The following is a 27,622-nucleotide window of genomic DNA, read 5'->3' as shown; positions in this document are numbered from 1 at the left end:
ATTAACCTTTTTGAAGTGTTTTATTCTTTAGGGGTGAAAGGTTATAAAATGAAACTTCGTTTTCAATTTTACTTTTCTTTTTAATCGATTTGGTGTTGTAAAATATTAACCGTCGATCAAAGTGTACAAAATTACAGGCCTTTATAGTGATTATAGGTATTTCTGGCATATTACATAAACACCTTTCAATAAGGTAATCCGCAAATGCAAATATTGTAGCGGAAGATTTAAAATACATTTATAATATTGCTTATTTTGACATACCGTGACATTGTACTTATTATATTAAGTAAGTACTTACTATACTATTTTAGTTACTTTTATACAAAATTATGGTATGAAAATCGAATTTTGTCATGTTTAGCTTGGAAACAACGGAATTTACATATTTACATTGAAATAAATGTACATAAAACATCCAGATAGAATAACTAAATAAAACCTTATTGATGTAACGATACAAATAAATCCATAATATTACAGAAGAGCTTGGGTTGTGATTGTACTTTATAAAATGAGGTATATAAATATATACTGGCAACATAATATTTTACTACGTATTTGTGCGTTTATATGTCAAGTATACACTTGTTATATTCTTTTGAATGACATTAAAATACAATCACATTTCTGGTAAAATACAATCAAGAATAAATTACATCTTACTGTTAAACAAAAACGCTGAGAAAGATAACAATCATAACATTTAGTGCATACTGTTGCTTAAACTTTAAAACCATAACAATAACAAGGATGCGAAATAGACTCTGAAATAATGATACTGAATTAAAACATTGATTATAAAGAGCAAAAAGGTACATTTACATGTGTGTCTTAAGATGGAAAGTTCGTTCGATATAGACCGTAATGTTACGAAGAATCGTCTAGTTTGATTGAAAAATATCTCGTTAAACTTTCCCTACCGTAATCTCTAACTTGACTTTGACAAAGTTATAAAATGCAACCGTCTTAACATTTACGCAGATTTTAATCAGCATTTTAAACGTTTTCAAACTTATAGTAGAGTTACTGTTTTAAACAAATTTAATACTATAATTAATAACGTATAAATGCACTTTTTCTTTTCACAATATGATTTCTTTGAAAGGTCACAAAGTTTAATACAAGTAATTACAAATCCTACATTACAAAAGTATGAAAATATAGTCATCACAACGAACACACATATAAATGGTGTTTTAATGATCCTATCAAACATTTACTGGTTATCTTTATATAGTTACTATTGAACGATACATTTAGCTTTTATAAATGCTTGTCATAAAATAGCAAGTAATGTTTATAAGAGAATGCGTATAAAAATTTATTGCAAGAATAATAGAAATATAGAAAAAGCTACGGATTGGTCTACGTCACGTATCAGTTATAAGTAGATGACGTATACGTTATGTATACCAGAACCCTATAATGATAACGTTTGCCAATCGTCGCGTTGCATTTCAGCCTTTTTGATTAGGAGAATCGTAATTTGAATTTCGAATATGAAATAGTAACTAGTAAACACGGTGAATTAAAAATAGTATTTAGTCGCCGACTATAAGTCGGTCAGTTCTCGAAGTGACTGACTCTGGCGACTAATACTCTACGATGTGAAGCACCATTTGTTCTAGCATAGGGGTAATGTACACAGTTTGATCTAATCTAAGTAATATTAGAATTAAGTTGACGCAAATACGCACTTACGAGTACTCTCCAATTATTCTTTAGGAACAATGATTTACTATAATACGAATATTATTAGGATAACTTAAAAGTATCATTAAAATATGTTCGCGCTTTTGGCACTAATACTAATTTAATTTCAGTTTGTTTTATAAAAGTTTGATTATGGTGATGTAGTTTTCTGTTTTCGTCTAAATTAGAAAACGTTAACGGGAAACATAATTGTGATGTGGTTCTTTGGTGAAATATTAAGCTTTGCAAGTATAAAATTCACAATGCAAAATTATGTAAGTATTATGTCACCAGCGAGTAACATTACATACGTTAAATTCTAAAGATAGGAAGTTTAAGATCGAATTATACCAAGAATATATTTTACAAATAATATATGTACATGCGTTTAGAAAAATTAAATTATAACAATAAGTCTATGGCGAAACATTCTATTTACAATAGAAACAAAAGTAAAAAAATTGAGCATTATATTAAAAAAGGCTGAGTCTACAAGTACTCCAGGCCCTCTACAACTAGATAGTCTTATAATGGATGAATTCTATGTCAGTACTTAGTACTTAATACGTCGCAATACGACTATTTCTAACTTACAGGTTTCTATACAAATATACACGATAATGTTCATAATCTCATAGCCACTGAATGAGACGAGACGAATAAACACGAATGTGTCTCTAATATAATGATACTTTCACTTAATCACAAGACTGAAATCACATTACGCGGCGGGCTTTCACGCAAAGTGCGTGTGACGGCGACTGCTTAGAAGGCTAGACTTGGGCCTCAAGTGCACTCGATGATTAGAGGCTGGCTCGATTCTATCACTGTGGGCCTGGTTTCAGCTGACCCATTCGAGTAGTGCTGGTCATGTTCACTTTGGGCGGGCATCAGGCTGCGGTACTGGCCGGGTCCTGGTGATATGTGACCGTGTCCTGTTAGATGCGGTGTGGTCGTGTGCGCTCCCATCATAGCTTCTCCGAGGGATAGACTGCGAGCCCCACCGGTCATAGCCCCTCCTTGCGATGCGGAGTGCACTTCGTAACTTTCGTGCCCCTCTCTCTCGTGGCAGTCTTTGTCGACGTTACCTGCAAAGTGCACGCGAAAATGAAATCGGTCGCGTTCAGCGCAAGTGAAAGTTGTACACCTACGGAGAGAAAGTGCATCGCCGCTTAGTGAGCGACGCGACTGTGCGCTTATTGCAGCATATTATTGCACTAAAAGTGATATTAACATTAAATAAACTATTAATTATTAAATATTTACTTAGATATAAATTTATAGTAATTGATTACTTACCCATGCATTCAGTGTTCGCTGCGTTGGTAATAGCCAAAACTTCTTCAATATTGTTCGGTTTACAGCTCGTTGTTTTCCAATGAGTTCTGAGACCTGAAGCGCTTATGTACTTCTTGTCGCATCCTTGGCAAACGTACGGCCTGTCATTTGTATGAAGACGTTTGTGAAGTTTTAAATGAACAAACTGTGTAAATTTCTGCATGCATAGGTCACAGGCGTATGGTTTCTGTCCGGAGTGCAATCGCAAGTGTGTCTTAAGATTGGACGTCGATGAAAACCTTTTCTTGCAAATATCACATTGGTGCGGTTTCTCTCCAGTATGTACTAAATGATGTTTTTGTAAATGTGCGAGTTGTGTGAAGGATTTATTGCAGACATTACATTTAAACGGTCTTTCGCCCGAGTGTGTTCTCAGGTGTACTTTCAGGTTTGATAACTGGCCAAACGTTTTACAACAAACGTTGCATTCATAATGCATTTTTCCATCTTTCTTCTTTAAAGGGTATGGTAGACTTCTGTAGCCACGCGATGATTGTGAATTGGGGCTCATTGGTCCCATCATCATATTGCATGAACCGTCAGGACTTAGGCTGCCATGCTGCGGTACCAGTGGGTTACCATTTTGTATTAAGCTTAATTGTGAGCAGTTTTTCAAAGTAATGACGCTAGTTGACGATGGGTAGTGATGATTGCCTTGTCCGTTTTGATTTCTCTCATATTGATGGGATGATGTTACCGTAGGAGAATATGTAGTCGGAGGAGAACCAAGCTGTGTAATTATGGTTGAATTCGGCGGAGAATACAGATTGTAGGAGTAGTTTGGATAGTGACTTTCATAACGTGTCTCTCTTATTTCGCGTATTTCTCTTATTTCCCGGATTTCTGTCGTGTGAGGTATGGTATGTGGTGGTGATGCAGCATAAAGAGAAACTGAGTTAGGAGTTGGCAGTTGTTGAGGTAATGGCAAAAGAGATGGCAAAGGTGTTAGGTTTGAACTTGAGTCGGGACTACAAGCATTGCCATATCTTTGACTTTTCTTATACGAATATGCCATTTCCGTGGGTGATGATGGAGGTGGAGTTGCATTTGGTTGTCTTCTGTTTGGATCATTGTTATTAGTGTCCATTCTGTTTCCGGTAAGAATAGTTTCTAAAATTCTTGTATCTGGTGGTGAATACCTCAGGAATGCCGGTTGTGGTGAGGGTGAAAGTGCACCGTCTTCATAGTACGGTTTGTTTATAGGAACTACTGTGTTTTGTGACGATTCTAATACAATTACAGTGGATGTGGCTGGGTCTCTCCGAGGAGGTGATAAATTTTGTGGCGATGTATTTGCTAACTCTTCCGCAATTATCAACTCCTTTTCACTTTCGCAATCCATATCCTTAACATTCTGGTATTGATATGCTCTAGGCATTTTTATTTTCACTTTCCTAAATTCGTTACGATGCATATCTTGTTCTACTTTTTGAACGATTACGGTTTCTTTAGGTTCATTTGTCTTATTTGAACAGTCCAATACGTAGTTTTCTACGTCGGAATCACTGGAGTCTTCTGGTGGTGTAAACTCATCGTGGTAACCATTGCTATGGTACCCTTCGTCTGACCTTACAGACCCGTCATTAGGAGTAAGTTGGTGCTCATAATGAGATGGTACGCAATGAGAGAGACTTGGCGATTTGCTACCTGGATGTAGAGCCATCGGTGAAGGGCCGCGCATATCTCGATGGTGATGCATTTGAGAAGGTGACCTGCTATGTATCCTTGGATTTTCCATCTGATGTATTACTAAATGCGAAGTACTCTCTTTGTGTTGGTGAATAATTAACGTGGCATCTCTGTGGTGCAATTTAGGTGATGGTGGTTGCATTAATCCAATAGGAGATATAGGACGGTGCTCGCTTAAGATATGCGAGTTTTCCATTTTTGGTTGGATAACATTAGATGATACATCTATTCTAGGTGCGATTTCACTGTTATTTTTGTCACTGTTTTCACGCTTAATTCGCCTGCTAGGTATATCTGTTTCCATCATTTCTTTAGCATTGGATAGTCCAAGAACATATTTCATATGATTAAAAGCTATTTCAGGATGTACTGGTGCTGGCGGCAGGCCGTATGCTTTTTTGATTGTTTCTTCTTTGCCTAAAAAATAGAGAATAGTTAGAAAACAATCTACATATTGTTGGATATAGGAGTTTTTATTTCAGAATAAATACTAACATATAGAATATGTTGCTCTTTCCGGATCGATGTCGTAACCAAGCCTAGTTGCAAAGTCTTTACAATACCACACCATCAGCTCTTCGTTTGGTAAAATGTCTCTGAAATTATACACAGCAATGAAAAACCGTAATTATTTAGAGATGTGATAGTTTTTTGACATTTTGTAAGTGCTGTGAAAAGTGAGTTTTACCTGATAGTGTAAAAATATATGTGTTCTTGGTGTTGGCACGCGACGAGGTTCATTACTGACAGCGAGTACGCCGAGGCAACATATCTCATCCAGTTCGCTACGCTGGTGTCTGATCCGTCAAGGTAATAGTAGTCACTATCTTTGAATATCTGTAAGTTAAAGATGTCATTTATTAATTGCGGCTTTTAATTGATAAAGAAATTAATCACACTTCATTCGTGAATAGATTTACATTTCAATTAAATAATTATATAATGTAGGGCTATTTATTATGGTACTTTTTAACTTATACTGTTTTGCCCTGCTATCACGTGTTATATATTTATAATACGCGTGCGACTGATAGTAACGTGCTTGTTATTAAGTCAAGGACAAAATGCAATGTCATAATGAAGTGGGACGTGAAAGATAGTGGCCGTTTGAAGAGCGTTAATAAGCCATAAACCATTAAGCATATTAAGTAAAAGAAAACCCAATCTCACCTTAATGTTTCCATAAGTGTGATGTCTGACCGTTTCTTGTACCTGGCCCAGACAGAGGAATATGTTAGAGAAAGAGTGTATTATAAAACATTAGTAAAGAAATTGCTTTAGAAGGAGTATTAGTATGAAATTTTTAGATGTAATTTGACATTATACAACAGCGTAAAAGCGGATAAAAGTTTAAATAGCTTACCCTCCAGTAGTACCTCCACGATACTTTGTCATTGGGTTTGTTTGGCGTTCTTGTTCCTTCGAATGGTCCGAACCTTGTACCTCGTGGTATTACACCCGTGCTCCAAACTCCTTCAGTCTGAAATATTGGTATAAGTTTATAACCATAGTTTTAAAACATAATCTAATGCCGTTCTTACATGGCTTGTCTCAAAGACTAATAGATGATATATGACTATTATAGCTAGTAGAACTAAATTGTTATGCAAACATTCATACTAATTCATAAAGAGGAAAGATTTCATTGTAACGATTAAATTCAAAAGAAACTGGATATTTTTTGAAATCATCAATAAATTTTTCACCACTAAAATGCTTCTTATTTGCAAGATTTAATTTTTTTAATTTTGATTTGATTTGAATCGAGACAGGGGGCAGTAGATAAATATTTCTACTTAATGAAAGATAATAATTCTTTAGAGAAGAGAGGAATGGCGGGATTTGGATGAGGCCTTTGCCAAAAAGGGTACACAGATACACTAAAGGAAGATTGAAATAGAAACGTATTTAAATATAAATGTATCTGAATTAAAGGCTATTATTATTACTATTAATTAATTCTTTAAGTATTAAATTTAAGACCTACTAAAACCGATTAAAGCAAGTTATTTACCGGTGTGTTAGGCGTAGATAATACTGCAGAAGGTCTTAAAGCCAAACTGCGAGGTAGTGTTCTCTCAGCTCTATTGGACACTCCTCTCTCACAGGGCACATCGGGAACGATGTATACTGTGAGCCTCTCAAACTCCTCTTCCCTCATCCTGGTGACGTCATAGGCATCATTGACGACACCAATATTAGGACTGGCTGTACGGCCAACCGTTGTGCTGGGGATTTCTTCGCTGGTTGACTATAGGAACATCAATAACAACATTATTGTATTATTCTCATCTTCACACAGTATTTTTACATTTATTTCATTCATAATTTTTGTAATAAACGGCAATCAGGTTCTCTGCTATATCTAAAATATTTATCATTTGCTATTAATTTCCTTGGAGCATCGCGCTGTGAGTTAAAATTGTCTAGTTTACTTAAGCGTATGTAGTATTTAAAGGAAAATATAAAAAAATTGTAACAAATTAAGGCGAAGTAAGTGTGTCAAGTGTCATTAATTTTCAGCTCCGAAAATATGCAAACGAAATGCACTTCATCCTTCTGTTAAATGTCAAAGAATTTTAAACCTTATCGCTTAAGACGAGGGTGTATTTGTCAATGGGTTGTGAGGATGTCGTTGTTCGATAAAGAGGCGGTGCCACTACTGACCCAGTTTTCAAATGCGCACTTTTCACTGCGCACAGACTTCCCCCTTGCCTATTTATATTTTAAGCAAAACCTATGTCCCCAAAATGTATATGAAAAAGATGTATGTAGAATTTTTTTTTTATTTACAAAGGAACTTTTGTTTTTTTTAACAATCTCAATCAGTATCAATATCAATAGATTAAATTTGAAATGGTAGACAAATTCTACTTCTCTGCATAAAGATGAGCCAGGGCCAACATAACACACTTGAAACGAACCGAACGGGCAAAAGGATTTTTTTTATATATTTCTCATTATATTTTTTATTTAATGGTTTTTTATTTGACTATTGTGATTTTGTGTGTTTATGTGTGTGTGTTTTTGTTTGTATTAAATGATACGTTTATGTTTAAATTAAAAAAAAACATCCACGAAATATATTGAATGGCTATTCGACAAGTTCAAATATACACTTTTCAGCAGCTAAAAATCCAATAAAATAAATAAAAAATCAAATAACTCACCAGTCTCATTTTGTTGATTTAAAGTCTTTGTTGTTTTATAATTGTATCTGAAACAAACGAAAAAACAATTAGAATTTTTTATCTTAATCTAGATTAAAGTCAAGATCAATAATTAAATGTACCATATGTTAAGTAAACGAAAACATACTTTTTAGTTAGTAGATAATTTCATTTATAAACATTCTTTATGAACCAGTCTACTTTTATAATAGTAATTTTTTTTTTAAATTTTCTTCTATGTCAATCAAAATCAAAAGTATACTGATTTTTTGAAATGTTATAAATGAACACTAAGAGAGTGCTTACAACTGGATATATTCTTAATACTAATCGCAACGCTTATGAAGCTAAAAAACAGCGAGCAGAAATAATCCTTAGCTCGTAGATTTATAATAAATTAATAAGTAACAAATAAGTTTTAAATATCGATATGTTCTTTAATATCAAATATTTATTTCATTCACGCAAATATTAATTAAAAGTCTGAATAGAAAATATATAACTAATTAATACATTATACATTGAAATAAATAACTAACCTTAACATATAATAACTAAAATATATTATTAAATAAGTTGTATTATGATAAAACAATTTTCGGGAGCATATTGTCTTTTTACAAGAGATCGGTTGCCTATAGCACAAGACCTTTTATTTTGATCCCAGCATTGATTAACGCGTTAATCAATATATATAGACTTTATTAGTATTATATTGTAATTAATTTCGCACGTGACTGAAATAAGATAACAGATGTGTACACTGTACATTCATAATATCGTCTGCACGAGACTTCGGTCCTTATCTGTACACTTAACTATCCTTATCATTCTCCAAGACCATTATTTTTCCGCTGAGTTATTCATATTGAAAAATAATCAGTGAGAGTTTTCTTCTAATAGCATCTTTTTATTTAAGCGTTTTAATACTTTTGTTCGATTCAATACCACAACTTCTAAGAAAACGGTTTAATTAACATAATTAAATAAATTTCAATAATGTTCCTCTTGTTTTATAGTTTTTTTCAAATACACAAAATGCATTTAAAAGTTATAGTGTTGTTAATTAGATTTTCATAAATTTGATTAAGAAATTCAAAGGAACTTCACTTATGTATACGTGCTTATGTAAATAATATTTATAAGTAATTGAATAAAATAAAATAATTATAATAGTTATATGTAATTTGAAGGTTAATTAACATACATTATATTCATTACTCTATTATCTACTTGATGTAATAAATATCTTCTTTAGATTTCTATGTTTTTCCTTCAGCATTTTGATTAACCAATCATTTTACTACCACATTTTTTATCACACTTCAGGTTCCTTAAAAACCTTTCTTTCCGCATATTTAAGCAAAATAATAAATCCAAATTTGATTTACTCAATGAATTAAAAATTAAAAATGTTTTTAATGAAATACTAATCTAACCAAAGACTAAAATAAAACACAAATAGACCCCGACAATAGGTTTATGTTTCACTGCAGCCCTGCGATTCTGTAACTCACTTTTCGAACTCACACAGCGGTTTTCGCATCGGCGGTCGCTCTCAAATCAGTCGTGAAGCAGTCATTTTATGATTTGTCATTCTAATAAACAATAAACTACAAGCTCCCACCTTTTCAGAATGCCAAATCATAAAATGACTGCTTCACGACTGATTTGAGAGCAACCGCCGATGCGAAAACCGCTGTGTGACTTCGAAAAGTGAGTTACAGAATCGCAGGGCTGGGTAAAAGATAAATTAATGCAAAACGATGCTGTAATATTTAGCGCGTAACTGCATTGCGCGCACGGCGCACCAGGAAGCAACCTTGGCGTTGCGACTGAGCTGCTCTTGAACTTGCCCTTTGCGCGAGCGCACGTTGAGCGCATCATCGCTCATTTAATATTGAAATTCATATTTATTTCATTATTTTTAGAAAATTATCATTATGCACATTTTCATACTTATTTAATTTAGTAACTCAATTGTACTATTTATTTTTACATTTGATAAGTTCCTCTTGTTTAGTTTCTATGGATTTGGAGATATATTTTTCAATAATTAGCAAAACCTGTGTACAATAGTTTATGGTTTATACAGTTTAAGTTACCGGCCAATTTTAGCTTTAGAAAGTGGGGAATTATTTTGTAATAATATCATTACATTGTCCAATAATAAGATCTCACTGTACTGACTTATATGAACACTTCAATTTGGTTATAATCATTTAATTATTTTAAAATTAATAGTTAATAAATTATGTAATATAGCTCTGAGCAACGGGAAACTAACCTTGTGGTCTAATAATAATGTATACGTCGCTGTTTCTACTACAAATAGATGCATGTTTTGGCTACATACCTTATATTACAGAAGTATTGGAGATTTAATTTTTGCGAGTTTAGGTAATTTACTAGCAGTTCACTTTTTGGCTCTAGTGTTAAAACAAAGGAACGCAATGTTGTTTCAGGCATTCTTTAAAAATACATAAAAGTATTATCTAAAATAAGTTTATTTACGAATCACTTTTAGGCTCACCGTGTAAAATAATCAAAAGATTTTGCTATTAAAACTTACACAACGCACAACACTCACTATGATTAATAATAATACTTACAAAAAATCTCATTGTTTAAGATGTCTTCCTAAAACTACAGTTTATGTCCGCGTTATGAGAAACGTCTTTGGTAAAGAATTAATAGGTTTTGAATGTATAGCGGTGTCGAGAGACTTGATATACTCCAGGAGTATACGGAGCGTTAATAAGGGTACTATGGGCCGTAGCCAGCGCGCCGCTCTCATGTCGGCTCGCCGGCTACCACTGACGCGGGCAAAGCGGCACAGCTACGCACAGCTAGGTGCTCACAAGCGCCGGCGGGCTGCGAGAGGGCTCACGGCCCACGGGGCGCATTATGCAATACCGGCGACCTGCCCCACGTCTAGCCACGGAGCGCGTCGCACTAACCCGACTCGCTACGCCGACCGACCTAGATGCACTTTTACAGCGAGAATGCAATCGACACACATATTCGCGTCTCGTTCCGATAAACGCATCGACGATGAAAGCGGCTCGTGATGGAGAATGCGGACGAATTTGATGGCGAGTGCAGTGTCGTCACGTTCGCGCCTAGTGTTCTCCAATTAGAGAAGAGCGGGACGGTGCGGCGCAGTGCGGCCGCGCGCTGCATTCAAGTTCATTGCTGTTGGAGTGCCCGGCGCCCTGACCGTGCTCCCGAAACCGCGTGCTGCGCGCTACTGCTGACGTAATACCAAGAAGCAACCACCGGATGCCGCGAAAATCTCACTATGCACGTGCATCGAAGGTAATTACACAAAATCTATGAAACATACGTCGTGAAATAATTCTGGTTTAGCCAGTGCTCACTAAGAAAGTGTAATAAACAGAAAATAGTTAACACGGCGTGTAGCGAGTAGCGTGCAACGGTAGCGAAAGCCATGGCAGGGCGGGCGGGCGCCGCAAACCACCCCGGAACAAGCTTTCACTATCACGGGTCGTCGACACAGCCTACATACCCTTACTCGTGCACCACGACTGCAATCCGGTATACTGCATAATCCCTCCCTCGTTACACCGTATATTTCTCGTAGTATGGTAGCGCTGAGTCGATTTTAATGGAGACTTTTCGTAGTAAGGGTCGGCCGTTGCATTGCCTCCCGTGGATGGTACTTGCAAACACCCACCACCTTCTATTATACAATATTGATTTTACTATTTATGGCTATTAATCGGTTGTCCGAGTTTATTTAACAAACTATTTATAAGTTGTATTTCCGGGTTAGATTTAAGAGTTACCATGTTTTATTTTGCGTTGAAGAAAGAAAATATAAACATTAATTTTTAATCATACGTTTATATATTTTTTCAATTATACGAAAAACTACTTAGTTACAAAGTTACTTTTTTTGGAAAGGCGTAATGTATATACAGAAATACACGTTTTATTTACTATTTTTACAATCAAACATATTACATCTACTTAATAGCTTAATACCCTTTTTATCCAAATATGTATATTACACAATGAAATGCAATGCTCACCCTATTATGGCAGTCCTGACCTGCCTTAACGTCTGCTCTTTTTCTAACGACCCTTTTCAGATTCTTCAAGGAGTTCTAATAACATTGTATTTTTTATTTGATATTTATTTTTCTTTCATTACAATTATACAAACGGGTACTTTACTTATAAAGTATTGATAGTTTTTTATGTAATATTTTATTATAACAACAATTATTTGTTGGTCGACATGTTATCGTAACCTTTAGCATGCTCATTTAATTCAAAGATTTATGATAAAATGACTACATATTTGTATGATTTTTTTTTGAACCAACCCAAATTGTAACAGGTTGTAAAAACATCAACTAAGACAAACTAATATGAATACGTCACGTTATTTGCCGGTCAATTAGAGCGTGAAAAGCGAAGCGCAAAGAAAATGCAGTTTTCCAACATTTGAGGCTTGAACGGTATCAAAACACTGAATCTTCCGGGGTGAACGGCCTGAGCCTCGTCCCACTAGCCCCCGCCGCCCGGCGTCACTTGGCGTCTCGCTCCAGCCCTGGGCACGCGAATAAATTCGTCTGTGTGTGAGAGAAAATGCGTCTGCTGTGCGAGTATTCGGCACCGAGGTCGATGACATGACTTTTCTGCAGGCCTTTTATCTAAATTTTATTTTAAAGTAAAAGCCTAATTGAGTATTTAATTCGTGAAGGGAGTGAATGTTTACAACTTTTTACAGAACAGATTACGACACTTTAATTAAAATCGTAAAACTAGCTACATAGACGATTTAATATCAGAATTAGGACCAATAAAACTAATCGAAAATTTAATCTAGATTAAAGGAATAAATTTATTTGACACATGACTCATAAATATTGATGGAACTTTTAAATAACGGATTTGCAAACTTGAAATATTCGTAAATGTATGTAATTTATTGAAAAGCGTTTATCGATCTCGACAGAGCATGGTGTGGCTATGTCTGTGGAAGTGTTGCTTGTGCAAACTCGATTCCCCCCTTCTTGGGGTAGGCTTCAATACTCATTCATGCATTTTTCCTGCTCTAGCCGCGTTGTAGGCGCATAATTCGCTCCCTCTCGTTACGTTTCCGTGTTGTGGTACGCGCATGCACTAGACCTAGCCCAATGCAGCGAATTTTGCGTAAGGTCATTGTCCCCTCTTCCTTATATCGTCTGAAAGCTCTTATAAAACAAAGATGTTTTAAAGCAATAGAAATTTTAATTGCTTTATGACCCTTCTCACTTTTCGCGCGAAATGTGCAATTTTCTATTGTATTGTCGGCAAACAAGTTACGGTTTTGAAATAATGACAGACAAAACGAAACAAGGGTTCGTTTGTTTAACGAAGTCTTTTGATTTTTTGCCAAAAAGTGCCGTTTGCACAAATTGCATTTTTTCGTTGCAAATAAAAACGTCCTCTTTTTAACGTTCACACAAAATACGGCAACAATGCAACAAAGACAGACGAGAGTAAAAGATAGGGTACGTAAAAAACAGTCGTACAAATTGTTTATTAAGTTCCTGGAAGTTCGGTAATTAACTTAAATGATTATTGCGCAAAACGGCATAGCTTTAACGTTATACGAATAGTTCATGTTTATTTGTTTATACTTTAAATTTATTTATATCCGATTGAATAATATGAGTAATTATTATGAACATCGCTTCACAATTGTAATAATACTCTTTAAGTAGATTCTAAATACAGTTAACTTAGGTGCTAAATCAGCCATAGAGGTGCGAAGTTCTAGTCTAGAATGTTAGGCTAGGGTCAAAAGCCGCGTAGTATGTCATCGTTTAGTATTCCGTGTGCCCCGAGCCCGGCCGGATAACGGGACCTAGCACCGGCCTTACTTTCATCGATCGAGCTAACCACGGTTTACTTTCCATTGTTACTTATATTTAACACTTAAATAACACTCGTTTGTTACATATTTTAAGAGTAACGACGTTCACATAAATCTTGACTTTGATTTCGATGTTTTTAAGTAACTAGACGTTTTAAAAGTCAGAAAAACTTGAGCCCATAAAGCAATTATTTGCTTCACATCTCCGGTTTATGATATCCATTAAAAATCCGAAATTTATGACAATGCGGGTTCATAATTATCTATGGTTAGCAAAAAGCTTCGAAGCAAGTGTTTGCCGCGGGCAGGTAGAGCTTTTAAGCCGGATAATAACAGCAGAGCCTTTGTTGGTTTACCGTTAGAATTTGAGAAGAATTAAATCTGTGAAAGAAATCGATAGATTGTGGTAAAGTATAAAGTTACTTTCAACAGCCTTCTTAGCTAACATGTTCTGGCGGAAGTTTGAACTTTAAATTCCAAATTAGAACGGCATTAAAAGACATAATTTTTATGAGATTTTTAGTTTATTTCTAGTTTGTTTTGGCGGAAATTTCTAATTAAATAAAATTGCATTTAACAAATTACTGTAACATTTTATAAACAGGAAAATCGTTCACGCCTAACATGCTAAATGGTAGATATGAGCACGTCTCAATGTAACTGTGCTGTGAATCATACTAGCAAATAGGTTTACAACCGAGACGCAACAGTCATACGAAATTACCTTATTGCACAGAATTTTGCATCTATAGGAATTGAGTTATCTTTATTTTACACTGTAGGAGATCACATCTAGATACAAAATTGTTTTTCACGTCAATTACAACTAGTACTTTTCTATAACTAAGCTTATGTATCTCCCGCAATATTATGGGTATGTGAAACCCACCACAATAAACCGCGTGCTTTGTAGCACGGGTAAGATATACACACTAAAACTTGGGATAGTTTTTGCATTGATCCGTTTCAAATTTAATTATTTTTATTAAAATCCTTTTAAATTAACTTACTTTTCAGTGTGAGTATAACGTTAAACACATACACATGTAGGAATTCGTTCCCACAGGTACCTGTAGGAGTCTATCAAATGGATTTTTTGTTGGCTCCAAAGGGATTTCATACGGTACCCATAGGCTACCGTTAGGTGATTTCCAAAAAAATAAATTAAGAGGGTGAATTGAACGCTTAATGTATTTCCTATTTATATTTGGAATGTTTGTATTACAAAAACTTTCATTCTTTAAAAACGATCAAGTAGAATGCATCACAGGAAAGTGACAAAAAAAAAACTTATGTGATTTTTCATGTCACCCATCCGTGGACTCATAAAGCTTAAGTCAAGTCATAGTAGGTACACTTAAAACATCACCAAAACCATGCCTTCATAATATAAAAAGTAAGGTTTTTTATTAAAAACTTGGCATCTGGTGTGATAACACCACAAATTATGGCACGTGTATTCATTCATTGAATAAAATGTCAACTGAAGTCATCGTCGCCTCTGTCTTGACACGGTTCGAAGGCTCTCAGTGTAGATGCCCTCTAAAGTATTTCCCTCTTGCATAATGCTATAATTATCTGAATAAATGAATATATCTCGCGTTAAAATGATAATTGTCCAGTTAATATGATACCGGAACAATCGTTATATTAAATCTAGGGCTTTCTTTATAATACTATATCATACAATTGTATTACTAGCTACAGATCTTAGCAATAAAAACGTTTGAGTGCCAAGCTCATTAAATAGTCGTTATCTGTTGTCATCTAGCGACTTTCTGAAAGTTTTTTCATTCATAAGCATTTAAAAACTTAAAGGTACTAATAAATGAGTATTAAGTGACAATAAACTGTATCATATTCTTTACCAACAAAACCGGGAATCAAATTTAAAATTTAAAAAAAAGTCGTAACGTTTATTATGTACATATGAGAAATGTGTACACACATACTAAGTATACAGGCAGGTTCGAACTCGCCCTGTGAGAAGAACAAACTCAACCGGGTTTTATTTTTAACTTACATCTAAAACCCGAAGGAAGACGTTAACTCTAAAGGTGTTTGAAGCTTTAGCAAGTATATAACTTACGTATTTATAACTAGAGATTATGTAGTTAATAAATAAATACGAAATAGTCCAAATCTTAACATTATAAATAACAAGTGAAAATTCTGTAAACTGTGTTATAGTAGCAACTTTAAATATAAATTTAATACCTAAAAAATAAAAATCAATGGCGCTACAACCGTTTTAGGTCTGGGCCTCAGGTTTCTCTATTTGTTTCATGATCATTTGTTAATCTAATAGGCAAGTAGGTGATCAGCCTTCTGTGCCTGACGCACGCCGTCGACTTTTTGGATCTTATGCAAGCCGGTTTCCTCACGATGTTTTCCTTCACAGTTCGAGCGAATGTTAAATGTGCACATATAAAGAAACTACGACCTTTGGGATGAGAGTCGCACGCTGAAGCCACTAGGCCAACACCGCTCAAATGTAATAACTAGCAAATTTGTAAACGCATTAAGACGAATTGATGTGTCATCGTGATCTAATAATGCATGGCTAAAGGTCACAATGCACGCGGCTATTGAGGCATGAAAATGGATATTACATAATAGGTGCGTGCGGAGGGCAAGGTACCGTTGCTCGAACAGGTTCTACGCGTTAAGACCCTTGCTCACACGCGTTTTATGTTTACCAGGCATTTACTTTCTACCCATCAAGGACTCCTCTGGCACTCATAGTGTAAGTGAACTCACACTTTTTATTTACTCTGAGAATTAAAACAGGTAATCAGAATTCGTATTCCACTTGAATTCGAATATTGCGTTTTAAAAGCTCAGGATCCTAATTGCTAAAAAGTGTAAATAGAAAAATCAACTTTATCACGTTGAGTGTAAATATAAAATGGCGTAAGCGAAAGCACTTCGACGCGAAGTCGCGGTTCAACGACCGACTTTTCACAGGTTTGTCAGCCTGTTGTTATATCATCGTTATAGTCAGTGTCATTGCCGAATTCGCGAGTACAATGCGCGGCAAATTACTCCTTTCGGCTGATGTTATTAAAGCTAAATTCGCGTGGTCGTCTCAATTTTTTGTGTCATTTTAACGTTTGATTTTATGTAAATGTAGGTATGTACAGTTTATATACAGACTTAAGGGGCTTGAGTGAATGTCCTTTTTCAGTACGTAGCTTTGCTTCTGAATGTGATGAAGTCATGCGCATTTGGTCATATATTCAGTTCAAACATAGATCAAGGAAATTTGTTGATAAATTATATATTACCTATAAAAATTACTTATTTATTAAAAACTTTGGGATAGGTGTTAATTATCTTTGACACAAACACATAAGTACACACATAAGTAATACAATTCATTACAATTATATCATCTAGTTTCTGATAATATCAATCAATTATGACCTACTTAGGTCATTGATAGATAAGGGCTGACCACAAGGTGGGGTAAATTACACAACGACCACGTGCGCGAAATTTTAACCTTGAAGGTGAACTCAACAAGTTCAAGGAGCTTTTTTTGCAAACCAATAACAAAACCTGGCTATGTGATGTAACCGCTTATGTAATTATACGCCTTCTATACGTAGCTATAAAGCATATATTTCTGTACACATCACATATGTACTATTTGCTGAAATATTTTACCTAACTCTACCTAATTAATATTGTTTACAGAATTTTAAAAATCATTACAATTCGAACATTTTTATACGAAACAGCAGCTTCTAATTAACATAATATTCATACCATACTCACCTTTTATTATTTTTTATTGGATGTCAATGAACGTATACTAAATATACTTTACATTAAAAGTAATAATACAATTTTTTTTTATTTTTAGATACATAACCTTATAATTAAATTAATTATATTTTAGTAATTTTTGTTATAGAAATTATAAAAAATACGGTTATATTATAAGTGATTTATAAATAATCAGAGTGTCATTGTTTCATGCGCGCGTTGATGTCTTTTAAACTAAAGAAATTTTATACATGTGCTCATTACGCGCCAAATCTGTCCTATATACAATACATATATAAAGCATAATCAATAACATATCCTATAATTAATATATTAATAAACTATATCTACTATATCAATCTCATATAACTCACCATTAACAGCATAATCCGGTGCTAAATAAAATCCAATATGTGTCCTTATTTTTCACTAAACTTAAATAAATCATCACCACAGTCACTAAAATTAAATAAGTCTTTAATTGAGATCTGAGTTACAATCAGTCTAAGTTCACATTACATCGTGTGTATGGTAGCAATGGCTCGGTGTAACTGATAACCAGCTCAGTTCATGGTCGGAGCCTTCCTTGCCTGACGGTCCGTACCGACTGCCGACGCTGCGCTTCCGCAGTCACAGGCCGGGTGAATGAACTATGTGCGAGCGAGATAGAACCTCCACCAATGCCATGGTCGCGCTCTATCTCGGCAAGGTAATCTAGTACAAGTGTCAAATTATATTTTAACGATTCCCGTGGAAGGAATAATATTTGGAATCAGATTGGAATCTCCTGTGTCCAAAATGTTAAAAAAAAAGATTTTGGTATTGAATCAAAATAAACTCAAATCACATCAATCAGTGTTTTCTCAAATTGAACGTATGTAATTTTGTAATGTTATGAATTAAAAGTCCTGTAAGTTTTACACATATTTCTGTGGCTATTTCGTTTTCAATAAATTAAGATATTAGTCCAATTAAAATTGCCAGTAAACTGTATTGTCGTAAAACAAACTTTCAGCCTTTATTTCTTGTCTTCCATCTATACCCACACAAAACTTAAGCTACCTAAACGTTTCATATTTTCACGGCACTATTTTATTCTTACTATGATATAAACTCTACATCTACGTCATACATAGATGGCCACAACTAATCTCAATAATACTATGTAACTACATGATGCGTAGAAAGAAAGAAATCTGAATTCCAATTAATTGGCCATAAATCATCTTTTTGTTTGTATGTACTTGTAATCTATACACCAGGAACTGTAATAATATAATAATTTATCCAAACAGACAATCATAAGTCTACATGGGTTAATTATTTGATGGCTCATTGGTCTAGTGGTTAGTACCCCTGACTGCGAATCCATGAGTCCCGGGTTCGATCCCCGGCTGAGACAAACATCGATGTGATGAGCATTTGGTGTTGTGCTTAGGTCTTGGGTGTTTAAATATGTATTTATATGTCTATCTATCTATGTATGTATACGTATATCCGTTGCCTAGTACCCATAACACAAGCTTCACCAGCTTAGCATGGGACTCGGTCAATTGGTGTGAATTGTCTTTAAAAAAAAAAAAAATTATATTAGTTCCAATATTGTATTAGTAGGTTAGCTTTAAAGTATATTCAATCATAAAATTAAAAGACACGCACTCCATTGTAATGACCCAATTAAGGGCAATCCAGCCTTCCCGATATCATCGCCAATTTTGATCATATTCGTCAAGAATCTGCGTTTGGGTTATATACCATCAACGCATACGTTTCTGAAGCAAAGTACCTCCTAGATCGATACACAAATACATTATCTAATAATATGTCACGTGGGGCCTGTCTTCACAATCAGATGTAATCATATGGAAACACAAAAGGTTTACAGTTAGATAATAACTGTTATAAAAACTTATGTAACATCGTTGGTATAATCACGTACATCGATCAGAGATTTGCTTACCTGCGTACCCTTAGGTTTTTTGCCGCAAAAGGGTGCGTAATATAAAAAATATAACGGACCCAAGAACACATTGCGACACAATGACAATAAAATTGTTTGATTTCCCGTGATAAATTGTGTATTTCGCGTGTATATGCACATATTACGTGCGTAGTTTCTAGCGTTTCTCTACTATGTAGCAATATACTATTTTATCTATTCGTACGGTAAAGTAGAATATTGTGAGGAAACCAGCAAGTATACGATCAAAACGTATATTAAAATTAATAAATAACGCTGACAGGTGGAAAATTAAGTCTTGTCTGTTAAGAAATATTGTCATTCAGATACAGATATGTCCGTCACAATTTGTCCATACTTACTAGGTTTATTCGAATTTTGTGTATTTTCATACCAAATTGTTCAATCTTATCCGTAATTTAGCAATTTTTGAGACCGGTATTACCGCGCACCTCCACTATATGGAACCAGCTGCCCACTGAAGTATTTCCGAACCGATTCGTTTTAGGGTCCTTCAAATAAAGAGCGTACCAATTCTTAAAAAGGCCAGCAACGCACTCGTAAGCCCTCTGGCATTGAGAGTGTCCATGAGTATCAATTAACATCAGACGAGCCTCCTGCCCTTTTGCCCTCTTTCAATAAAAAAAAGCTTGATTCATAAACAGCAGTGAACACAAAAAATAATAGATTTCTTTTGTTTTTAAAAAATATAAAGCATATGTAAGACGAAGGGAGAATTCTAAAGCTTTCTACGGTAATTGAAAATTGGTCAAGCTTCCTAGCTTTTGTCCCAAAGACCCGCATAACAATATATTGGATCACTTTGGGCGTGAAAGAAAGTACAATAGTTTTTATGATGCAGTAGCCATGTAACAGTAAAGGGTTGGAACTTTCTTCTAAACCAATATTAATGAGGTCGTAAATTACTTGTGCTGATTTACAATCTTTAAGTTAATAGGATAATGAATAATTCAAAAGGGAGACAATGAAACTTGATAGCTTAAGAGGCTTGGGAAAACTGTTCTTTTTTTAATTTGAGATCTATAATACAGCGGTTAGCGGTATTTACCACAGAATAAAAACATAGGCCCTGCCATTATTGTTGTTCTATATATATTTTTACAGCATACAAAGCATTTAAATTTAATATATAATTGTGCTCTATTTGCTAATCGGCGGGAGGCTCATCTGATTTTAAGTTCTACCGTCGCCCATGAACACTCTCAATGCCAGAGGGCTTGCGAGTACGTTGCCGGCCTTTTAAGAATTGGAAATTGATATTTTATTTTTGTTACACAAAAAGTAAAATATCTGTATGTATTTGATACTTCACATATACGCTGTGTAAATAGTATGATTGTTTAACCACGTGGTAGAATATATAATTGCGGTGCCTACATTACTCTTGAATCCTTATCAATTCCGTGGCATATACTGAGCGGTATTGTTAATATACATATTGAAGGATATAAATTAGAAAAGTTTATTTATAACATATAACTATGATTTTGCTAAGCGTTGCTACTGCCCAAATTAAATTTAGCACCTAGGTTTTTTTTATGATGCTTTAAAAAGTTTTTTCCTTCCTCGAAGATCAGCCTTTAATTATTTTACCCATTAGGAAACCTGGTATGTAAAAAACGTATAATACCTGTAGTTTGAAATACCCGAAGTAATAACTCAGAACGATTTTTATAGATGCTAGGAGCGTTATTAGACAAAAAGTGCCCAAACAAGTGGATGCTTCGGCAGGATTTGGGATCAACGGCCGTGGCCTTGAAGCTAGAACCGACCACGCCACTCGAAACCTCCAAATTATCCACGATTTTTTGCGACACCCACATCGTGGAATGAAATTTGGATGTAAAAAATATCTGTAGAATCAATCTTGGCGTTGTTTCAGGTGGCGTAGAATACTTAAATAGCGAATTAGTGTATTACTTTTGGAAAAAATGTACTATTCGATAGATGATTATTTGCGTGAGACACTGTAGTTAATGAAAATTTGATAAAGTATGATATGTACGATATAGATAATATAAGAATTCACTTTGACTAATAATGTAAAATTCCTTAAGACAAATTTGCGCGCCATTGTGTGTGGCAGAATATGCGAACGATTTACGATTGTACCACCTTAACATTTTTGTACCATATTCTTGCAATAAATAAATTATTATTACTTACTTATATAATTAAAGAAATTTATAGGGAACTTATTACATTTGTACCTACTGAAATAAACTAAGCTTGTATACTTCCCTGTCAAGTATTGAAGATGCCAAGTAATTCGTGTATTATTACGAACACTGTATTAGCAAAATTGATTTTTCGCTTCATTTCCCCTTGATACTATGAAGATTTCAATTTTATAAGCGTAAGTCTAAGTCAACAAATAATTAATATAATTTTATTTAAAATTTTGCATAACTGAAAATTTAATCCTAGACAAAGTTTTGCGATTAAAACCTACTATAGTTTCGTCATAAAGCTTAATTCAATTTCAATACAAAATTTCTAGATCATTTATAAAAATAAGACCATTATTATTATTAAATCTTAAATATTAGTTATAAATATTGAAGATATATATATTATTACATACTAGCGTTAAGACTATAAATCATCTTTGTTATAAACCTAGGTTTTGACTAAAATACCTATAAAAATGACGACTTCCTGAAAAAGGTCCACTCAAGTAAATTATCATGTTTTTATAGCAAATTTTTACTTTAAAAAATTTCATGCTTGACTTAAGTTTAATGTTATATAAATTTCAGCAAAACGTAAAAGCTAAAGTTTTAGTTCTTGTACATATTTCCATTTATTGTGGGAAATGCTGTAAAACACATTACAACCCAATTAAAACGAACTACAATCGGCCAACAGCTAGTACCTTTTACTCTTATAAACAATTCTAAACTCATTAAAAAGGAAATAATAATAAAAACTTAAAGAATTTATCCTATATGTTTTAAGCCAGGTGTATACAAGAACTAGACACGTGATGATTTTCTTGATTTAAAATGGTTGAGATGATGTCATAACCGAAAAGACTGCACAAAAAGTGCTATTGTGTAGAATCGTGATGCTAGTCGACGTGCGTTGAACTCTCTTGAGCGACGGCTAGCTCTGCTATTAATCAATTATATATACTAACGACTAATAAATTGCTTTTGATTTTGTAAATTTTCAAGGTTTTTGAAGATTGAGTTAAGAAATGTTAAGAATATTTTAATATTAGGGATAGTTAATATGGTTCATAGTAGATTTAACACACATGAAATATGTTTATAAAAAGAAAACATCCAGTGCAAGAAACATTTCGTCTATAATGAGAGAACGTTGAGGTATTTGCTACTGGATTACCTAGTCAGTTATTAGATAGCCTAACGTTAGCCAACATACAAAGAAATTAAAAAAAAAAAACAATTGTGTGTACTTATGTACACGCGTTAGAAGTTGTACTTCTTTGGCGTAACAAGATAAAAATCTTTTTAAATTTTTTATCTTTCGCCTTATTCTACGTTTGTGGAACAAACGACACTAACAATAGAAAAAAGGATTATTATAACGCATTATCTAGTTCAATAAAGTTTATTTAAATATCACAAAAAAATATTTCTACATAATTAAAGAAATGGACATTTTTTATTTTAAAATGTTGACAATGCTAACTTAAGGATGTCGGTTTTTGTGACGGTGTGCGCGCGCATCTTAAAAAAATACTCTCATAATTTTTCCCAAACGCGCCAAAAGAAGTGTAACTTCAAAAACTAATTTTATATCCATATTATATATATTTGTCGCGCTACTAAACAATACTGCTATATATATGTATGTATTAATATGTGATACAAACCACAGTAGTCTTTAATGCTAATTTTAATTTTATTATATTATTCCGTAAAATAAATGAATTAAAAGAACTTGGCCGTTTACAATTAAGTCAGTAAAATCAACGTAGTCATATTCATTTAAATTAGTACAATAAAATTGATGTTATACCTTAAACTTCCCGTAAAACGTGTACAAAATATCCATTAATGTTAAAAATATATATTCCGTGATACAAACAAAAGCACGATTCAAGGTTGTAGTCACGTGAGGTTTTAAAATCTCTATATGGACTACATCCTTCTATGTAATTGAGTTGCAAACCCAAAAGATTCCAAAAGTGAATTGAATTGTATTTTGCATCATGTATGTATCATCACCAATGACTGTACAGATCCTTATGGGCCTTAGCCTCCTTAAGTGTTTTGCACAATCACAAAATCTCGTGCTTCTTCGTCCAACTTCGAACACCTACCGTTTCGTGGTCCTTGACAACTTCATACCACCAACGCAGCCTCGGTCTACCAGTTTTCTTTTGCCACTAGGTTGTGAGTTCAGCCTTGCGATTCTGTAACTCACTTTTCGAACTTGCACAGCGGTTATCGCAGCAGCGGTCGCTCTCAAATCAGTCGTGAAATGGTCATTTTACGATTTGGCATTCTGATAAGGAGGGAGCTTGTAGTTTATTGTTTCGAATTCGAAAAGTGAGTTACAGAATCGCAAGGCAGTAAGGAACTTTTATCGTGCGCCATTCGGTGCGCATGTCTCAACTACTTGGACTATTTTTAACCGAATTAAAAATAGTAGTTTCTCAGATTGAACTGTATGTTTGAGTATGAAAATCTATTAGGTTTCCAAACATTTGAGCAAAACTTCGTAGGTATATCTATGTTAGTTTTGCTATCCTCAAATTTCTGGAATAAGTCATATGGAAATTTCTAATAAAAGCTAGGGTCTGGACTTTGTTTTTTATTTTCCGTTACTTTTTATAATCTATGGATCGATGTATTTTTATTTCTTTTCGTGTTTGTTATGTTTGCCTATAAGGGGTCGTTCAAGTATTACGTAAGCACCATAGGAGGGGTCTTTGATTTGCTTATTTGGTGATTACGTCAACAGTAATTATTTACTTTTTTACACATATTATCCACACATTGTCTATGCTTGAAAACGAAATGCATTTTCGAGGATTCCTACAAAAAAATTAATACGTTTATGTACAATTATTTTTGAGAGATTTGCTTACTTTTGCTGACAATAGAAGGGGGGGGGGGATAAATTGCAGTAAATCTGCTTACATAACACTTGAAGGGCCCCAAAGTTCTTGTCACATTAAATCTTGTATTTTATGTTTCTTAAGTATCAATGTGCGTTGGCAAACTCACTGTTATCATATGATCATTCTAATATGAAAATTCCAATTTACATGTTTATTACTAATTCTATTTCTATAGCAAAACGTATCCCCTTGAACCGTACAAGGTTTAAAAGCCTTGTCTTTTAATTTAATAAGCACGTAAGCTCGTAATGTTTTAAGGGGCCAATAAAAAATTATCAGCGTACTCAAAGGTACTTATGATCGGTAGATAATGAGTCTGTAGCCCGCATCCGCCTGTCGAGGTTTTTGACATTAGTAACGCAGCCATTTTGCGAATTGCCAGAGATAATCATCCTTTTATAAACTAAATCATTTGGGTGATTACTCTTTTTTTATATACCATACATAATGTTAACATTCTATTTGTGCGAGTACTAAATTTTGAAATTTTAATTAATACGTAACTCAAAGTTTTTACCGCTTTACAGAAACTGTGGTGAGATTCTTACTCTCTGAAAGTTCTCGTTAAAGTTTTATTTCAATATATTTAAGTCCAATAAAATACAATGCAAGACAACGGAAAGAAATCTTACCAATGTAATATAATGAAGTTAGAAGACCTTGCCGTTTTTAACAATCTCTTCTAGGCAAAACAACTAGGAGAAGAGCAAAAAGCGGAAAATTTATTACTAAAAAATAAAATTTTGTACGAAACTGAAAAAGGAACAATAATTAGAAAATTAAAAAAAAACATTTATTCATTTAAGTAACACAATGTACACTTATGAACGAAAAAGTAATACACATTAAATGCCCCTAATTTTACATTTACTGCCAGTTCTCAATTCAAGTGCGTAACACGGACGAGAAGTACTGGCAATAAACTCTCCGCCACTCTTTTTAATCGCCAAGTTTTTGTTTTACAAAATGTTTGTAAGGAGCTGCAACCATGTTCCAATTATTTCCATTTTTAGTTCCAATTATAAAACAAATACATAAAGTGTTAAACGAAAAAAGAAATAAAAAAAATTTCTTCATAGCGTAAATACAATTTGACAGAATAATGAGTGGTTTTCATACGTTGAAATAATACTCATTTAATACTTCAACTTGTACCATTATTAATCACCCTGCTTAATTTTATAATATAGTCTGTCGAATAAATTATTTTACATTGGAAAATAATAGGAATAACTTTAGCAACAATCTAGATATTTGATAAGTTTATTAAATAATTATTATTCTCATCCTCATTATTAATTATTTACAGGTATTATACTAGACCTGTATAATTCGAAAATTAATTAATATACCTTATCTCATTTAGATATCGAATTATAAAAAATGCCATCTATATTTTAAAGATTAATTTTTATTAATATATAGTATACCAATCATAATAGGTATTACTAAATGTAAGTGATAATAAATTTAGCAACATTATGAAAATTCATAGTAAAATTAATAATAATAGATCGTGTTACGGTTGTAAAAATTGTTTATTAAATAAAGTTTCACTTGACTATTTGAATTTGGAAATAAACAATACATAACACAAACAAAACATTATGTAAGTAATTAAATCTTTTTGCACATTAATAAAACATACAGCCTGAGTTTATTTTAAAATAAAATATTCTACTGCTAGATTAAAAGGCGCGTAATCTTGTTAGCGTAACAATTTCCAACAATAATCTCCAATACATCCGTGCCAAAACACATATAAAAGCGTTTGCATATAAATATTTCCATTTATATCTCTATATTAAATGTGGTAGTTATGAAGGTAAGCTTATGACATAAGTACTCGGCTCGTTCTTTCGTCATGGCATGTTTTGCAACGCCTCAAGTGCGCAAGAGTGGAGTTCGATCACCCGAGGATGAATAGAAAAAAACTTGTTTTAGCTATGTGGTGTTTTTCTAGTTGACATCATGGACCAGTATGATTATATGATTATTAGATGATGTGTTTTCAATATATCGAAACTCAACAATTATTATTAACTAAATCACGTATTGCTACAAATTTCGGTACTTCCAAGTGATCTAGATTCCATAGACTTATTTTCGAAATTAGGGTTTATCTTTTATATGATTTGCAGACCAGAAAGAGAATTCTTGTTGTAAAACCCCACTATTGTGGAAACTTGTCGTTGTGGAAATTAGTACGTCTAGAGCGAGTGAGTAATTTAACTCGATTAGGTATCGACTTGCATTCACATCATACAGTTGCGTGAATATGTGAATTTTTAGAGTACATCAGGGAGGCTATTACATAAGTTTGATTAAAATTAATTAAAGATATAAAATTTATAAATAACTTGATGTTTGTGTTACTGTATTCTTATGGCTATGAAGTGTGTTCCTTCCTGAAGTCAGATATTTTCAGAAATTCAGTACAAAAAGTCTGATCTTTTAAATACCTCTTTTCGAAGCACATAGTCTCCTATCTTTCTACTTTGGTAGAGGGTACAGGGACATGTGATTAGATGTAGTGTATGATCATATAAATTTGTTTATAATACTCTTGTAATGTGAAAAAAGAAGAACTTTTCTATTTTGTTTTTTGTTCATATTACTTTTAGGTATTTTTTTCACGGGTGACATAAAAAAACTTATGGGTAATAAGGCTGCTCTTTGCAATCAGTCTAGATCTTTTCAGAGGGTCTAGTGTTTTATGTTTCATCTACATGGTAATAATATATATTTTTTAAAGTTTGGTCCCTGTGGCAGTGGACAATTAACGCTGACAGCATTTCCTCGCTGTATTCTTTGAGCGAGGAAAGCACCAGCTCTAGGGTCACCGGTACTACCAGGTGCCAACTTAAATTTTTAAGGTCCAAAAGGGAACTAAATCGAAATTGGAGGAATAACTTTTGTTTTTGAGCCGTTTATTATTTTCCGCCTACTCTGCGGCCGCCCCAGCTTTTTTGCTCGTCCGAGGACGGTGAGAC

General features: G+C 33.8%; 2 protein-coding genes across 5 annotated transcripts in view; one reads left to right on the top strand and one right to left on the bottom strand.

Annotated features, from left to right (window-relative positions):
• Nucleotides 1-59: 59 nt before the first annotated feature.
• On the bottom strand, nt 60-18,160 carry LOC125055901. 4 transcript variants are annotated; one of them, XM_047658615.1, is made up of 10 exons: nt 10,505-10,867; nt 10,249-10,362; nt 7,893-7,939; nt 6,737-6,973; nt 6,086-6,202; nt 5,893-5,934; nt 5,411-5,559; nt 5,218-5,318; nt 2,995-5,139; nt 60-2,783 (listed from the first exon to the last, which is right to left on the bottom strand). In XM_047658615.1, exons 3-10 carry the CDS (start codon nt 7,899-7,901, stop codon nt 2,482-2,484), a joined length of 3,102 nt encoding a protein of 1,033 aa, XP_047514571.1. In that variant the 5' UTR covers nt 7,902-7,939; nt 10,249-10,362; nt 10,505-10,867; the 3' UTR covers nt 60-2,481. The 4 variants fall into 4 exon arrangements, with proteins under 4 accessions (XP_047514571.1, XP_047514570.1, XP_047514569.1 ...); XM_047658614.1 differs by lacking the exons at nt 10,249-10,362; nt 10,505-10,867 and adding an exon at nt 17,928-18,160; XM_047658613.1 differs by lacking the exon at nt 10,249-10,362.
• The window catches only part of LOC125055902 (protein lin-28 homolog), a 78,796-nt gene continuing 56,309 nt past the window's right edge, over nt 5,136-27,622 (top strand). Inside the window, exon 1 of the mRNA XM_047658617.1 lies at nt 5,136-5,532. The gene's annotated coding sequence lies outside the window, so the exon portion shown is untranslated. The remainder of the gene's footprint in view (nt 5,533-27,622) is intronic.

The sequence above is a fragment of the Pieris napi genome, chromosome 14 (assembly GCF_905475465.1).
Source record: "Pieris napi chromosome 14, ilPieNapi1.2, whole genome shotgun sequence".
In the NCBI taxonomy this organism is placed as follows: Eukaryota; Metazoa; Arthropoda; class Insecta; order Lepidoptera; family Pieridae; genus Pieris; species Pieris napi.
Note: the sequence above shows the minus strand (reverse complement) of the source record. Positions and strands in the feature narration are given on the sequence as shown.

Excerpts from the sequence above, each read along its gene's own strand:
- LOC125055901 (XM_047658614.1), bottom strand. Across the intron at positions 5,935-6,085 it reads CGTGGAGGTACTACTGGAGG|GTACAAGAAACGGTCAGACA; the intron begins GTAAGCTATTTA and ends TGTCTGGGCCAG. Across the intron at positions 2,784-2,994 it reads AGCGAACACTGAATGCATGG|GTAACGTCGACAAAGACTGC; the intron begins GTAAGTAATCAA and ends TGCACTTTGCAG.